This window comes from Ictalurus furcatus, chromosome 25 (assembly GCF_023375685.1).
Source record: "Ictalurus furcatus strain D&B chromosome 25, Billie_1.0, whole genome shotgun sequence".
NCBI classification, from domain to species: Eukaryota; Metazoa; Chordata; class Actinopteri; order Siluriformes; family Ictaluridae; genus Ictalurus; species Ictalurus furcatus.
In genome coordinates, this window is record NC_071279.1 from 5,755,078 (window position 1) to 5,772,276 (window position 17,199).

Here is a 17,199-nt window from a genome sequence, read left to right on the forward strand (position 1 = left end):
TATATATTTCTATAGTTATATTAACCATCTCTGTCTCTTTCTCCATTCCAGTGATCTTGCAGCACAGGTCAACAGACTTATTCAGGCCTTAAAATCCAGTGAGGTGAGGCTCATTTCCACTTTTTCACAGTTTTGGCTTTCACAATTTCAGTGCAAATAAAATTTTAGGATACTAATACTATGAGTACAGAGTGTAAAATGCTGAATTAACTCTGCAGTTAATTCAGTGGGTTCTTTTCTCTTTGCTTGTTTGTTTGTTTGTTTACTTAGATTCAGGAAATCAACTTAATTGCTAACGTGGCTAAAACTACACTCTGCACTGAGTATTGCGTTCTTAAATGTTATTTGCAGTGGCTGCTTGAAAATTGTTTAAAGTGGGTTTGTTAGAAATGGATTGTTAGGAGGGTCGCTTTGAGTATTTATTATTTTAACAAAATAATATAAACTCCTTGTTATGTTTCTTAATGCTTTAGAACATGCGACTTCCTGTTTTATCTACACTACTTAATCATAATTTTAGCCCTTTCAAATTCCCTTATCACAGAAGTACCTTCCTTTTTTTCCGCAGAATGTAGATTTCGAAATGGACTGGAAGCTGATTACTGTGTTTACTGGGGTCAGTGATTTGTGCCAGTATTGTATGGACCAGGTATGTTTCTGTTTGTCTTGTCTGAAGCATAGTGGTTGTTCCTGAAATTGTTAACTGGATTCTTTATTTATTAACACTTTGTTCATATGTTATTTCATTTATGCAGAACAACCTGTCACCACAGAACTACAGTCATCACCTCATGAAGGCTCTGGATCTGCTGCATAAAGAGGTTAGAACATGATACTGTAGGACTGTGGTAAATAGGACTGTCCCCACTAAGTCAACAAGTTAACTCGTTAATCATAGTACACTTGGTTGATTCAGTGCACTCATTTCTTTATTTATGCATTTAGTTATTTGGTCATTTTTATTAGTGAATTATACAAAAACTGTCGATCAATTGAATTGAATCTATTTGTTCAGACCTTTTAGCAAATAAACAAATCCAAGCTATCTACAGTAGATTTTGTAGAGTTTGGACTTGATCAAACTTAGCCAACATCCGATCCAACTGGATATACACCAGGTCTTCATTGTCCTATCATAACTATACAGCTGGTCTGATCTACACTGCCAGTCAAAAGATTTAGAAATTTCTACATTTTTAGCATTTTTGTTTAAATGACCTCATTTTACATTTTACAAATTATTTAAAATGTAACTAAGGAATAAGTATAAGTGAATCAAGAATTGTGAATTATTAAATGTTTAGCAAATTGAATAATGTTAGATCTGTGTCATGATTCCCCCTTGAAGCAGCGTGCTCTAAGCGCGAATGCGCGAGCACCTGCTTTTCCGTTGTTGCCCGTAGTGACATCTGGACACGTGTGTTTTGTTTATGTTTCTGTCATGTCTCCTCCCTTTTCTGTCATTGGCTGGGATTTCACGTGTGTCTGTATTGCTCTCAGCTGCTAGCGGTTTAGACGCTGATCATGTCCGCATATATACCACGCGCCTCCCAGCACACAATGCGTCATATCATATATCATATCAGATATCATATCATATCATAGAGTTAGTTTAGTTCGTAGTCGTAGTCGTAGTCACGGTCCATGATTAGAATTAGTTTAGTTCGTATAGAAGTCATAGTCACGTTCCATGTTTAGAGTTAGTTCGCACTGGATTATCCGCTTCCAGTTCCTCGTCATAGTTCGTTTCTCGTTTTGCTTATCGACCCTGTTTTCCGTGACCACGACCTAGATTCCAGCCTTGCCCCATGTATGCCTGTTTGCCAATCGCCTGACCTCTTGCATGTTTGTGGATTACGTTTTGGATCACGTTTTGGATTTGTCTGCCTGTCTCTCTTTTAAATAAACAACTGTTCATACTGCACTTGCATCCGTCCTATCTCTGCTCCATCATGATACGTGACAGAATCTTCCGCCGAAACATGGATGCAGCAGGAGAACGGAGAAAACGCAGAACCCGGAAGTCGATGCCAACCGTCCCCGCTATGGACTCAGTCCACTTCCCACAATGGACATTTATGGAGCTTCCTGATCCATTTGATGGATTTTTCGGTGCCCCTGAATATTTTCTGGTAGACTGTCAATTCTATTTCGCCAGCCTGTTAGACCCTAAGCCAGAGGAGAAGCAATGGCTCTGATTCATGTGGTCCCGGTTCTTTGGACCGGCCCGTCAGTGGGTGCAGCTCCAACTGGATAAGCACTGTAGGAACCTGGACAGTGTAGAACAGTTTGTGGGGGAATTCATGATGCAGTTCGGGAGTCCAGAGGCGAGGGCCGAGCTAGAACAACTTCTAGGGGGGGTAAGTCTGGCAGGCAAACCTACCCTGCCGTTTACCCACTACTACAGGCAAACTCATGCAGAATCCCAGCCGGAGGTTAACCTGGCAACCTCAGAGCTCGAACCTGAGACCCACGAGGTGGGCTCACCTGCCGAGCTCCAGCTAGAGGTCAACAGGGAGGCTCCAGCACCAGAGCTCAACCCTGAGGTCCAAGTCAAGTCTCAAGTCTCTGAAGTCCAAGTCAAGCCTCCAGTCTCTGAAGTCCAAGTCAAGCCTCCAGTCTCTGAAGTCCAAGTCAAGCCTCCAGTCTCTGAGGTCCAAGTCAAGCCTCCAGTCTCTGAGGTCCAAGTCAAGTCTCCAGTCCCTGAGGTCCAAGTCAAGTCTCCAGTCCCTGAGGTCCAAGTCAAGTCTCCAGTCCCTGAGGTCCAAGTCAAGTCTCAAGTTCCTGAGGTCACGTCCAAGCCTGCTGATCCAGTTGACCAAGCTCCGCTAATATCTAAGCCTAACGAACAAATTCTGTCCACGCCCAAGTCTACCGACCTGGTCGCCCAAGTTCTGTCCACGCCCAAGTCTACCGACCCGGTCGCCCAAGTTCAGCCCACGCCCAAGACTACCGACACGACCACCCAAGTTCTGCTCACGCCCGAGTCTGCCAACACGCACAGCCAGGTTCTGCTCACGCCCGAGTCTGCCGACACGCACAGCCAGGTTCTGCTCACGCCCGAGTCTGCCGACACGCACAGCCAAGTTCTGCTCACGCCCGAGTCTGCTGACACAGCCAGCCAAGCTCCGCCCATGCCCAAGGTTCACCTGGTGACCTCAGAGCCTCAGTCTTCCTGTTCAGCTGAGGTCGTCGCTCAGCCTTCCTGTTCAGCTGAGGTCGTCGCTCAGCCTTCCGGCTCCATGGCAAACGTCGTTCCCCCCCTCTGCTTCGAGGAGACCCACGCTCCTCTCCCTGGCCGCACGGAGACCCACGCTCCTCTCCCTGGCCTTACAGGGGACTTCGCTCTGCCTTCCAGTTCAGCTGGGGACGTCGCTCCGCTTTCATGCTCCGCCGAGGACGTCGCTCTGCCTTCATGCTCCGCCGAGGTCGTTGCTCAGCCTGCCTGCCCGGCTGTGGTCGTCGCTCCGCCTTCATGCTCCACCGAGGACGTCGCTCTGCCTTCATGCTCCGCCAAGGACTTCGCTCAGCCCGCCTGCCCTGCTGTGGTCGTCGCTCTGCCTTCATGCTCCGCCGAGGACTTCGCTCAGTCTGCCTGCCCTGCTGTGAATGTCGCTCTGCTTCCCTGCTCCGCCAAGGACGTCGCTCTGCTTCCCTGCGCCGCCAAGAACACCGTGCAGTTTCCTGGCTCTGCTTGGGACATTCAGCCCAGGGGGCCGGGGCCGCCAATGAAATGGGATGACTCATGGCACTCCGGGAGGAGTGCCTTTGGGGGGGGGGGGGTTCTGTCATGATTCCCCCTTGAAGCAGCGTGCTCTAAGCGTGAATGCGCGAGTACCTGCTTTTCCGTTGTTGACCGTAGTGACATCTGGACACGTGTGTTTTGTTTATGTTTCTGTCATGTCTCCTCCCTTTTCTGTCATTGGCTGGGATTTCACGTGTGTCTGTATTGCTCTCAGCTGCTAGCGGTTTAGACGCTGATCATGTCCGCATATATACCGCGCGCCTCCCAGCACACAACGCGGAAGATTATCATAGAGTTAGTTTAGTTCGTATAGTAGGCGTAGTCACGGTCCATGTTTAGAATTAGTTTAGTTCGTATAGAAGTCATAGTCACGTTCCATGTTTAGAGTTAGTTCCCGCTGGATTATCCGCTTCCAGTTCCTCGTCATAGTTCGTTTCTCGTTTTGCTTATCGACCCTGTTTTCCGTGACCACGACCTAGATTCCATCCTTGCCCCGTGTATGCCTGTTTGCCAATAGCCTGACCTCTTGCATGTTTGTGGATTACGTTTTGGATCATGTTTTGGATTTGTCTGCCTGTCTCTCTTTTAAATAAACAACTGTTCATACTGCACTTGCATCTGTCCTATCTCTGCTCCGTCATGATACGTGACAATCTGATGTATTTAGAAATATTTACCACTTTAATTAGACTGTTGTAGCATATCACATATTTAGGTATTACATACATAAATATATTTTATATGTAGGGTCAGTGAATTTACCCTCATGCCCATGCATGTGACCCATTTAGTATACCAATTTCCACAAAGATTTAGGTTTCCTCATTTAACTACTATTCTGCCTTACATTTGGTCTGTAGCAGTATGTGTGATTAAATGTTAATAAAACGTAAGGAATTCCAGTTATTCAAAAACGTTTGACTAGAAGTGAACATACAACTGGAATTACATATATTACAGTTGTTCATTAATAGAAAAAACTGTAGATATTTCCCACAATGGAAGCTTGGTACAACTAGTCGGTGAGTCTAGGCATAGGTTTGAGCAGAAATCATTGAATAATATGTGATGAGACAGATCTATTTGGGATGGTGTGTAAACTCTGCAAACTCTTCTTTACTTGCCAGGATGTAACTGTCTAGCACTGATGTAGCCTTTAAAAAGTGTTTGAGGCAGTGTTATCATGTTTGTTCCACAGTTATATAAGTGAGTAGGGGTAATTATCCTTATGACTGACATGATGATTATCTTCAGCTAATTCCTCTCTGTTTCCTCCAATACAGGTACCTCGTGTTCTAGTGAATGTTCTCACAGTTCCAGAAATGGAGGTCTTGAGGATGGTCAAGAAGAGTTCATTAGGCTGCAGTTTTTTCCCCAGGTTTCTGAAGTTACATCAAATCATTTATGCATAAAGATCTAATGTTTCTGTACTGTTTGAGTTGAAAGTCTTTCTTAAATTTTTACAAAGAATGGTGCAGTACTAAAAATTTTATTTGAAAGATTAGATTGGCTCCATTTCTCCAGTGAACATGGAGAGTTGTATTGCTACTACAAGATAGAGGATATGGATACACTGGGGCAAGGAGACAGAACACTGCTAAATAGTAAATACTACAGGAGGGTTGGGTGCCCATGGAACCTGATTAAGTGCTTGATAAATAGCTGATGATTTTAGCTAGTGCACAGGAAATAATGCTGATGGCCTTCAGGCCTGTAGTTGAGAAACACTCACTAAATTTAGAAGAGCTCAGCTAAATAAGACAGCACCATACAGGCCTTTAAAAGGAGATGTTTGTTTTAGTTCAGTCTGGGCCTACAATGGGTTTTGTACAGTCTTTTCTTATTTTTGTACATTCTGACCCAAATTTAGTCCCATATACCAAAAGTTGGTAGTGTAGGTCTTGTAAACATACTTATTTAAACTTCTAACATCTGATCTTAATGTATGATTTACCTTCAGTGGTAGCCACCTTATAGCACGAGTCTGATATTGGCTCCTGTGTGGCACAGTAGAAGAGTGTTTGTCCTGCAGATCCTTGGGAGTTTAAATCCTGATGACACCACAGACATCCATGATTGGGAATCCTAGAGCACAAAATTAACCATGCTCTCTAGGTGGAAGGATTGGCATTATTCTCTCCACTGTAGATCAGAGCAACACTAACCATATGGCATCTGTGAGCCCATGTATGCAGAAGAGGGCAGTTAGTGCTTTCCTCTAATTGTGTTACACTGCCCTGTGACATAATCAGCAGTTATAGTGGTACCACAAAATGTGGTACTTGGCTTCGTGTGTCTAGGAGGAAGCACATACTTGCCCTGACCCTCTGTTGTGTGATAGGTGACAGCTGGATAGTAGATAGGAATTGGCAGTGGAGAAAATGGGGGAAAGGCTGTTGTGGGTCTGATCTTGGCCTATGGTAGTGCTTTTAATGAGTCTCCTTGACCTATATTTGATCCAATATAGCTACAGTTGTACATACAGTATGTCTTGCTAATATACCTGCTGAGTAGCAAGTGTGATCTCAACAACCTTCAGTAGGTCTGATCCTGGGTTACAGTAGGTCTTGTGGAATCCTATCTTAAAAGATCTGATCTTGACCTATACTAGGTCTGATCTAATTAGAGTGACATATGAAGTTGATGCACTATGTGTATATAGATCTATTTGAGGCTGATATCAGGTTCAAGTTTTGTCCTATATTCATGTGGAGTATTGATCTAGTCAATCTTGAAGATCTTGGCCTCCATTTCATCCAATATTCCTACAGCTGGACTTGCAGTAGCCTACAATAGGTGTACAGTTTATCTAATCTACTTACAACTAGACACGATAGCTGAGCTTGTAGATCTCCCTGTTTAGATCATCTGATCTTTATCTTCTGGAGTGTGTTATTAGTCAGGCCTTCAAGCCTTGTGCAGTTCCTTGAAGTTCCTTGCAGTTCCTTGCACTTCTTATTTATTTGTCTGTGTTTTCAGAGATGTCTGTCCATGCCTCATGACCCCAGGTGACAACTCATCAGCGCTGACAGAGCTAAAGCTCATTAATCAAGAATATCAGGTAACTTGATTGAAATGCATTTTTATTGTCTTATCAAATATATCCAAGAATTCATTATAAAATATTGACCTTGTAGTCTCTGGCACATAAAAACCTTAATTCCAAGACTGAAATGATACCATGGTGTAATGAATGACCCTTGCTGCAAATTGTTAAATGAACTCATTGCTTCTCTCTCTCTCTCTCTCTCTCTCTCTCTCTCTCTCTCTCTCTCTCTCTCTTGCTCTCTCTCTCTGTTTTTCCCTTACCTGTTAGACTGAGATGACAAAGCTAATATCTGGGGAACGTTACGATGGCCATGAAGATTTTACTGTTGTACTTCAGCCTTTTCTTCAAAACACAACCTTTCCTTTAGATAAAGTGAGTGTGTGTTCAAGTCTTGAGCTCTGGCTGCACATTATGGCTTTGAAAGATTATAAAATACTAACAATTCCATTTTACTTCTCTTTACATATTCCAGGAGGGAAATCCCGATCTCAGTTACTTTACATTAGACTGCTTCCATTTCAGTGAGCGGGCACAATCTGAGATGGCCATTTCCCTTTGGAATAACATGGTAAGCCACAGAACTGAACTGGTCTCCATCCAAAATATGTTTTGAAGTGCCCTCCTTTTAATGTTGTACCTTTTCCATTTGTATTTGACAACATGTGGAGCATTGTTACTTTACTAGCTAGTTAGTACAATAGCTAGTTAGAAAATTATTATTATTATTATTATTATTATTATTATTATTATTATTATTATTAACTAGTCTTGCTTGTGGTTCTATTCTCTTTAATGCACTCTTATGTTCGACAGTTTAGGCAAAGCCATCCATAAACCTGTAATGTCATGACAAAACAACTCACTGATTACATTCCTTCTTAAATTGTAAAATTATAAAAGGCAAAAATATACAGTGAGTATGAAATCCAAATGGACAAATATCTTACCACAGTCTAATGGGGAATTGGGTTAACAGCAGCATGTGGTGCAGCAGATAGCTTCATAGCACCAGGGTCATAGGTTCGATCCTGAGCTTGGGTTACTGTTCATCCCATGTTCACATGAGTTTCCACCGGGCTCTCTGCTGTCCAAAAACATGCAGGTAGCTGGATTGGATTGCCAAGATGTGTGAATGTATATGGAAATTGTGCCCTGCACTTATCCAGGGTGAATTCTTCTGCCTTGCACCCTGGAATCCTGTATTCCTGGATTTTTTTTATTTAATTTGTTCATTTAATTTGTCTAGTTGGAGCCAGTGGGAAATAAGCAGACCTTCAACAACTTTACCTACGATCGCACAAAACTTAGGTGTCCATCTGAGGTGAGTGTGACCAATAATAAACTCAACTTCACTAATGGAGTGTACAACAGTAATAAGTGCTATTAGGGAAATAATAAAGATGATGCATATGAGCTTTCACTGAATTTAAAACTTGAACTGAATGTGTTGAATGACAGGGTGCTGTCTGATATAGATAAACACTGTTGTACATGCTAAAACAACGATACCATACACCATCTCAGCTATGCTATTTTCTTGATGACCGTTACATTTTAGAATGAATTAGTTCTTAGTCTGCAAAGGTGTAGTGCTGCTGTACACTATTTTATACAGTTTAGTATAATAACCAGGTGGTGCAAAGTGACAAAAATAACACATTCCACAAATAGAACACTGCACTGGCATTTCCCACAGGCCATTTGGGCCCTGGACACCAAGCTTGGACTCGTTTTCACAATACCCACACCACCTACATTCCTTTGATACATCTTCTATTCATTCATTCAGTAACCACTTTATCCTGCATTTAGAAATATTTATTATATATGTAGGCAATTTCACAAAACTACCTCAGCTTAATGTTGCACAGCATTATATATTATTATATATTGCAGAAAACAGCTGCACATATGTGCAATTTATATCCTCTGCATCTTTGTAGCCTCACATTTTTATACTTTGGAAAAATACTTTCTCATTTTCTAACTCTATGTAAACTCTATTTTTTGTCACGAACAGTTGTAAAAAGCATTTCACTACACGTCATACTGTGTGTGGTTGTGTGCATGACAAATAAAATTTGAATTTGAATTTAGCTGAGAGAATACTTTTACAGTTACTGTATTTTTTTGTCATGAGTTTTGCTGATTTCTTGTTTTGCTAAATTTCTTGCTATATTTAAAATAAAGAAACCATAATGCTGACAGAAGCAAGATCTGCTAAAGATGATGCCGGTCTGTATTTTGAATTATGATTGAGAGGAGGAAGTGCTTTGGTCCTTATTTACAGTAGGACTGTTCTATAGGCTAATTTTTTTTTATGTTTGTCTGTTTTCTCTGCGTCAGACTCTCAGACCATTCATTTATACCAAGATGAACAGCCACCCTGATTACTTCACAACTCCAGAGCCAACATCTAGAAGTACCCCAGTTCCCAACAGCCCAACTCCCTGCCCCAACAGCTGCCACAACAGTGTACCTATGTGGGTGCCAGCCCTATTTGGAGTCGCAGGTTTACTCCTCGGCTGGGTGGTCACCTGGCTATTTATGCGTCGGTGGATTAAGAAGCAGAAGAACGAATACAAAGTGAAGGAAAAGGAAAGAGAGATGAAGGGAACTAGCTTTTAGCACTGAGCTATTTTTACAGTACCACTGACTTTGGAAAACATGCTTTTTAGACTGCAGTAAATCCATCAAACTGGATGTGTATGGTTATGGGATGACTTTTATATATCAGTGTGAATCTACATGCATAAACACAAGGCTGTGGTCCATTCTGAAGTGATCATTACCCCTGTGAAATCTAAACCCTCCACAGAGAGAGAAGGGTCCCCCTTTTTAGGGGTTGAAGGTAATAGCCATTTGGATGGTACTTTACAATAATTTGCAGCCTACAGATACATATTCAGAAGCAGCCATGACAAATAACTTAAGTGTTTTGTTTTTTTTATTGGAGGGGACATTAAAGAATTAATATACAACAACATATTAAACTTTAGCAGCAGCGGCTCGTGAACAAACAGATTTTGGTGGGGCAAGGCAGTTGTTCGACTCGTTGTTTTTCTACTGTGTTTGATACAACAACTGTGTTTTCCATGAGCAATGTGTCATGTGTCATACTATTGCAAGTTTATCTGTTTAGTTATTGCAACAACAGGAAAGTCTTCCACAGGTTTTACATTCTGAAATCATGAATTTGCTTAGAAGTGATGTCTCGAGTGATGTCTAATAAAGTGAAAGATGCGTAGCTGATGTATGCAGTGGTTCAGTGTATGTTTAGGGTATGTTTCTGTGGTGGGGGCCCATGGTCATACTCCAGCCTAGGGTCTTACAAACCCATGGGCCAGCACTGACTATAGCATACACCTGTTACTTCATAGGCTAATGTGGACTTGTCTGAACTGTAAGTCATATGTAGGTTTGATTGTGCTTGGTGATTTTGCCATTGGGATTAATACAAGTTTCTCACATATGGACAGTCTCATTTGTTCACAATGCACTTGTTTCTTTGTTGATTCCATATCAAAACATTGCTAATCCTGCTACTCCGTCGATTAGCCTGTGTTAGTCTGGGTTTGCGCTTCTTTTGAATCAGTTTCCAAAACAGTCACATGGTTTGTCCTGCTGGAGAAAAACCATTACAGAAATTCTAATGTTTTTAATGGTTATAATGGGAATTGTATTGGTTTTAATGGAAATTATAATGGTCCTTGTGGGTCTCTACTGGTAATGCGTTGGGTTCCATTGGTGAAATGTTTATGCCTAGTGGAAACCCATATAAACCATTAAATCCCAATAGAATATGGCCCAAAACACCGTACATTTGTTAATGATTTATTGGTATCTGTTGTGGAAATCATTAGAATTTCTGTAATGAGTCCTATTGGGGTTTTTTTTAGCAGGGTATGCCGATTCAACACTTCCTATGTTATTGGCCACGTGTTTATGGCAGAACAAATCAAGCACTGATACGGTTTTTGGAAGTAATGTGTATTTTTTGGCATATGCTTCGGCGCTTTAGCCCCACAATTTAAATTAACAAAAAAAACAGATCAGTCATGTGGAAAAAGTAAGTACACCCCTACATTTATCAAATCCATGAAATTAGAATCAGGTGTTCAAGATTGGGTGCCAGTCATTAAAACCTGCTTAGGGAGTGTTTTGCTTAAACCTCACAGCTAGTGTCTGGTGTTCCCTTTGTTTTTGAGATGTGTGGTGTCATCATGCCAAGATCTAAAGAGTTCTGTAAAGCCTTCAGAAAAAAGGTTGTGGATGCCTAGGAGTCTGGCAAGGGATTTAAAAAGAACTCCAAATTATTTGAAATACATCATTCCACTGTAAGGAAAATCAAATGGTGCAGATTTCAAATGACTGACGATTTGTCCAGGACTGGCCGTCCCAGCAAATTCAGCCCAAGAACAGACCGTCTGATACAAAAAGAATTCTCCAAGAACCCCAAAATTGAATCACAGGATCTGCTAGTAAGTCTTGTAATTGTTGCAGTCAAAGTGCATGCTTCTACAACAGAAAGAGATTGCACAAATTTGACCTGCATGGGAGGTGTGCCATGAAAATGCCTTTGCTGTTTATAAAGAACATTAGCGCACGACTACAGTTTGCCAATGAACATATAGGCAAAGACCAGGCCCTTTGGAATAATGTGCTCTGGATAGATGAATCAAAGATATAATTGTTTGGCCACAGTAACAGCAGACATGCTTTTCAGGAGAAACAGCTCATACCAACTGTGAAGCACGGTGGTGGAAATGTTATGGTTTGGGGTAGGTTCACTGCCTCAGGGACTGGACAGCTTAAATTTGTTGGTTCAGCTATGAATTCTGCATCATATCAAATAGTGCTTGAAGATAATGTGAGGCCATCTGTCCGAAAGTTGAAGTTGAGTGTACCTTTCAACATGATAAATGTTGTGGATAAAAAATGTCATAAAATAAACATGAGGGAGACCTAGTATCCAGTAAAGGGGAGAAGAAGAAAAGACGGGCACCAAGACACACAGAAGCAGTGTGAGGCGGATATTGACTGATATTGAATATTGAATTGGATTCACACTTTAAAGATCTTAGATCTTTAAGAGTAATACACTATGGTTTATTAGTCAAAAAGTCAAAAAGAAGTATACGAGCTGAGGAGGGCAAGTAGACATACACACACACACACACTCTCTCTCTCTCACACACATACTACAATAACTTTATAAGAATAATAAAAAGGAATATTAAGATGTTATAAGGGTAATATCTTATAATAATAATATATATACTCTTTATAAAAAACAGAATAATAGGATATATGGGACAGTAGAAGGGTAATATAATGATATGATGAAGTAGGAAGTACAGTAAACCGTGTTTTCAAGCAGTATAACTATATATAAAATAGAGATATAGAGCTAATATGAAAATAAATTATAAACTAGAAATGCAGGCTCGCAAGGAAGGCCTTAATTTTAAGAAAGAACCATGAGGAGCCATTTATAAGGGTGGCTGAGTCAAGCTTGGATTTTGCATGGAATTTTTCTTGGATATTGCATGGAAGAGTGGCCAAAGATTCCAGCAAGCCGATGTCCAAGACTGGTGGACAATTATGCAAAACACCTACAAGTACTTATTTCTGCTAAAGGTGGGCAATACTAGCATCTGAGGCCAAGGGTATACTTTTCATAACACATCTATTGCTATTTCTGTTATATAAATGATTGAAAATGCTGTTTTTCCTTGTGGTTTTGTTCAAGTGTATTAACGTCATTAATAGGCACTGTTTCAAAGATGATCAAATGTTTGCTTGTCCAAATATGTCAACAACAGCAAAAACAATTTCCATTGGGTGTACTTATTTTTTCACATTACTTTATTTGATCAATTTTATTCTCTTAATAGATCAATTCCATATCCATAAATACAAATTCTTAGGAAAGAAAACATGCTTTTCAGTGATTAAATGGGAAGTTAAACATTATGTTGCATAAAAAATAAAATAATAATAATAAAAAGGCAGTAAAGGCAGTACTTTTTTCATGTCTTTGTGTAATAATGTTTATTCCCCCTAGCAATTTTATTTGTTAAACTGTTTATACGTGTTTATATTATATTAGGGTTTTTGTTGTTGTTGTTGTTGTTGTTGTTGTTTTGTTTTGTTTTTTAAGTCATAGACGAGCATAAAGCAATCTGATTGGCTATTTCTCAAGCGGTCAGAGTTCGTGAAGTTCGAAAGCAAAATGGCTGCTGCACCAACGCAAGAGTGGAACAATGAGAAACTGAGCAGTGAGGAAATACCAAAAAAAGACGTAATCAAATTTCTACAGGACAATGCATCACATTCGGTATTCGCAGTTCATATTTGTGTTGAGATGCTTTGTATTAAATTGTGCTTTGTTTAGCAGATGATGCACGAAGGCTAACATCAGATGGCTACTCCTCACATAGCACAGCTGGCTCTATAGTCCCTGAATATGTGTACTAAATAGAGTATAACGTAATGCTTTGTAAATCTTATGTAACAATGTGTACAATTTCATATAATAAGGTGTACCATTTGGAACTCAGCATATTTCAGTCTTGTACGTTTCATGTGTTATAATGTGTTACAGTCTGACACTATAGAACATAAACACAATGAAAATATAACCATATCTAGATATGCACATCTACACATTTTGTATTGTCTAAGATAATGAATAGAGTGTGAGTAGAGGCAAAAAGATAGCTCAGTATTTATCTGTGCTTCCAGTTTCTTGTTGAGCACAAACTCATGGGAAATATCAAGAATGTTGCGAAGACTGCCAAAAAGGAGCAGCTTATTGTCGCCTACAACCAGCTGTTTGAGAGCAAGGTAATGTGGTTTAAATTTGATCATCTCTTGAAGATATTTCTTTGCGTTTCATTTAATCCATGTTAATTCTAAAATATCCCCTCAGTTTGGTGGATTCATTTGCAGACGATTATCAGTAGATTTAAAAGCGTGTGCTGGTGTTGTTAGAGGTTTAAAGGCACGGAAGTGGAGCAGGTGACTGAAGAGGTGAAAGCTGTGAAGATTGAAGAGAAGCCCAAAGAAACAAAGACAGAAGTTGTAGATGAGGTAGAGAAAAGATTCATTTTGTATGCTGTTACAGTTGTGCTACTTGACTCTGACTAAATATGTACTTTAGCATTCGAAAATGTTCTTTCTTTTCTCTGCTTGTTTTTCTCTGCACAGGGCCCCCCTAAGTTCACAAAGTCAGTGTTAAAGAAAGGAGACAAGACCAACTTTCCCAAAAAGGGTGACACAGTGGCATGTTGGTATACTGGCATGCTTGAAGATGGCACTGTTTTCGATACCAACATCCCTGCAGGTTGGACTGTCATCCTAACGCCAGTATTTCTGTGTTTAGGTGTAGATGTCTGGTGTTCAGTGGGGTTGAGGGCAGGGGTCTGTGTAGGCCACTCGAGTTCTTCCACTCCAACTTTGTCAAACCATGACTTATAAACCTCAATTTGTGCACAGGGCCATTGTCATGTCATATATGGGTCCCTTAGTTCCAGTGAAAGGAGATTTTAAAGCTACAGCACACAGAGACATGCTATAACACAATTTTGTGACAAAACTTTGGAGAATATCCACAAATGGGTGTGAAGGTTAGATGTCCACATACTTTTGGCCATATAGTGTATGTATAAGACACAGTTACAGCAAAGACTTGGGTTGGTTAGTTAGTTATCTATGCAGCGACAAACACTAATGTGTACAGATGAGTTGGTGAGAGAGCAGGACAGACTAAAGGACTGAAGTGCTCCTGCATCACTCTCTAATGACACTATCTGTATCTGTTTAGTCCTCAAAATATTGGTATCTGTACTCGGATTTAAACAGAAGTTGGCATGCGCTTTATCCAGGATATATTTATTTATTTATTTATTTATTTTATATGACCACTACTGCAATGCCCCCTGGACATACTGGAAAACAAACGTATCTCTAGTTTTAACCAGATGCCATGTTCTGGCAGGCTTTATAAAAATAAATATAAAAAACTACAACAAAGTAGTGCATCTCCTATATTTCTATTCCTATTTTCTCTATTTCTATCTATTTAGAACATATTATCTGTTCATTCAGAATAACATTCATATTTGGTTCCATCCCTAAGATAGAGTCAAATTCCAGTTACCTCTGGCTTCTCTATACGCAGGCGGTCAAACCACATTGTGTGCAAAGTGAAAAGGCCAACATGTCGATGAAAGACATTTCAACTGAAAAACTAAACTCAGAATTTAGCCAGAAAATAAATCGCTTGTTCAATTGAAGATTACATATTGATTATAAATATTGATAAATTATGCATGGCTGATTTTTTTGGATAAGCAGTAATTGGCCATGACTGTCCTTTGCAGGGGCACGGAAAAAGAAGCAGACCAAACCACTTTCCTTTAAAGTCGGGATGGGCAAAGTTATCCGAGGGGTGAGTGTTTTCTGTTGTTCATTATATAAATGTCTCTTTATTCTCTTCCTTGCTACTATTTGTACACTCACTCATTCACTCACACTTGCACTTACAGTGGGATGAGGGACTCCTAATCATGAGTAAAGGCGAGACTGCACGTTTGGAAATTGAGTCAGATTGGGCCTATGGTAAAAAGGGTCTTCCTGATTCTAAGTATCCTTTTATAGCATTGAAATATTGTATTGAACATACCCTCCTCAACTTGCCCATTTTAAAGGCTGTTCCAATACTTCTGTTAGCTCAGGTAAAGTTCATTGGATGCATTAATGGAGGCCTCCAGCATGACTGTAGACTTTAGAAGTACAACTCAAGCTTTCCAAAACAGCAAAAAAAAATGGTGTACAGTCTGTTGTATTTGTAAGGAATTAAACACCAGTGCAAACTGTTACAGGAGAATAATCAATGACAAGGTGGTGTGATACGAAGTTAATTATTTTCCACTAACAGCACATCCTGAAATGTTTTATTGCGCTTATACCACAGTAACTTAGCAGTTAACTTTTTATCGGTTTATAGATATGTTTAGTGGTGTGTAACTTCCATGAAACAAAGTATTTCTTGTTAGCAATTATATCAAATATAAATCTCATCAAGCACCAGCATAATTTTTCTCTTGAAGTTAATTAAAGAAAATACAACTCGTCATGTTACCATTAAACCACAAAGCCCTCCATGCTGAAGACTTTACAGGTACAGTTTTATTACAGGTCTATTGCAAGGAACTGACAGCAGACTCCCGTTAAAAATGTGAAATGAACATCTCCTCATAGAAATATTCACTTTATTAGTAATTACACACTGATAAATACATCTGTTTATATAAAGCATCCACCATATCACTATAAGTCCCTGAAACTATAGAATGGTATACGTAAACTAAAAAAAAGTCATTAGAAAGTCTGCAGTAATATAAAACAGTTAACGTTTAATAGGCCATTTTTGTGTTGCATCTTTAACCAGTTAGTCCATCGACCTACAAGAACTTTAGTTTTGTTCTATTTATTTATTGACGAAGCTTTATTGTGCTTTGCTAATCAAGGATAAGATTCTGTTTCCAAAATCTAGTCACACTGGTGCAGTTTGCTTCCACAGAGACATCCATGTTTTGTTTTCAGTGTCAATGAAGCTGATACTTTTCTGTACATCAATAAAGGGAAATCACCAAAGAATTATTCAAGTTAAATTTGGATCGCTGCTAAAAGCATGTTTGTATGTTGAAATACAATAATCCACTCCTGTTCTTGTGCTGCAAGTGGCCACTTGAGTGAGGTAGGTTATGCGTCATTAAACAAAGGACCAGTTTTCAAATTTGCACATTTCTGATCAGAGCCATTCCTACAGTAATCTGGCATTCATATTTAGCATTAATAATTAGTGCACAATTAAGGCATTACAGTTCAAAGGTTTGTCATGCCTGTGGTCATTTCAAATGAAAAATCAGGTCACAGAATTAATTTTGGTTATGTTTAACTTTAATGTAAAATTGAATACAAGTGTGTTATTTCCTTAATTTACAACCCAGAATTCCACCAAATGCTAAACTTATTTTTGAGGTTGAATTGGTGGCCATTGATTAGGATCACCAATGTTCACATCAGCAGAGGATTCATCATTACAGCAGAACTCAAGGTCATGTTTGTCAACCTTCCTGTTAAACTCAGTATTCTAATATGCTGCAAAAATACACCTTTATACTACAGGTGAAATCAGGACTGATGTGATGTTTCACCTTATTGTGCATGTTTCTTTTTATTGTTGCTGAAATTAATGATAATTAAAAAAAGGTCAGACCTGGCTGTGTGTATTTCCTTCCTTCCTCAGTTCCTTTTGTTATAACAGGGATTGTAACCCTGAGCCAGGTTACTATAATTCAATTATTATACTGAATGTGAACAATAAAAAGAAAGA

General features: G+C 39.7%; 2 protein-coding genes across 2 annotated transcripts in view; both read left to right on the top strand.

Annotated features, from left to right (window-relative positions):
• The window catches only part of LOC128601282 (phospholipase B1, membrane-associated), a 38,606-nt gene extending 28,565 nt beyond the window's left edge, over positions 1-10,041 (top strand). Inside the window, exons 35-43 of the mRNA XM_053614352.1 lie at positions 52-103; positions 569-649; positions 756-821; positions 5,029-5,123; positions 6,725-6,806; positions 7,062-7,166; positions 7,267-7,362; positions 8,041-8,115; positions 9,141-10,041. Coding sequence (XP_053470327.1) covers positions 52-103; positions 569-649; positions 756-821; positions 5,029-5,123; positions 6,725-6,806; positions 7,062-7,166; positions 7,267-7,362; positions 8,041-8,115; positions 9,141-9,422 — 934 coding nt within the window. The 3' untranslated portion in view covers positions 9,423-10,041. The remainder of the gene's footprint in view (positions 1-51; positions 104-568; positions 650-755; positions 822-5,028; positions 5,124-6,724; positions 6,807-7,061; positions 7,167-7,266; positions 7,363-8,040; positions 8,116-9,140) is intronic.
• A 2,342-nt stretch (positions 10,042-12,383) lies between these two features.
• On the top strand, positions 12,384-17,085 carry fkbp3 (FKBP prolyl isomerase 3). Its single transcript, XM_053614450.1, has 8 exons — positions 12,384-12,434; positions 13,000-13,134; positions 13,542-13,643; positions 13,791-13,889; positions 14,007-14,142; positions 15,182-15,249; positions 15,347-15,444; positions 16,814-17,085. The coding sequence occupies exons 1-8, from the start codon at positions 12,399-12,401 to the stop codon at positions 16,866-16,868; spliced, it is 729 nt and encodes a 242-aa protein (XP_053470425.1). The 5' UTR covers positions 12,384-12,398; the 3' UTR covers positions 16,869-17,085.
• The last annotated feature ends 114 nt before the right edge of the window (positions 17,086-17,199 follow it).

Coding starts and splice junctions, on each gene's coding strand:
- fkbp3 (XM_053614450.1), top strand. CDS start 12,399: ATGCAAAACACCTACAAGTACTTATTTCTGCTAAAG. Junction 13,135..13,541: donor AGGACAATGCATCACATTCG/GTATTCGCAGTT, acceptor CTGTGCTTCCAG/TTTCTTGTTGAGCACAAACT. Junction 13,890..14,006: donor AGACAGAAGTTGTAGATGAG/GTAGAGAAAAGA, acceptor TTCTCTGCACAG/GGCCCCCCTAAGTTCACAAA.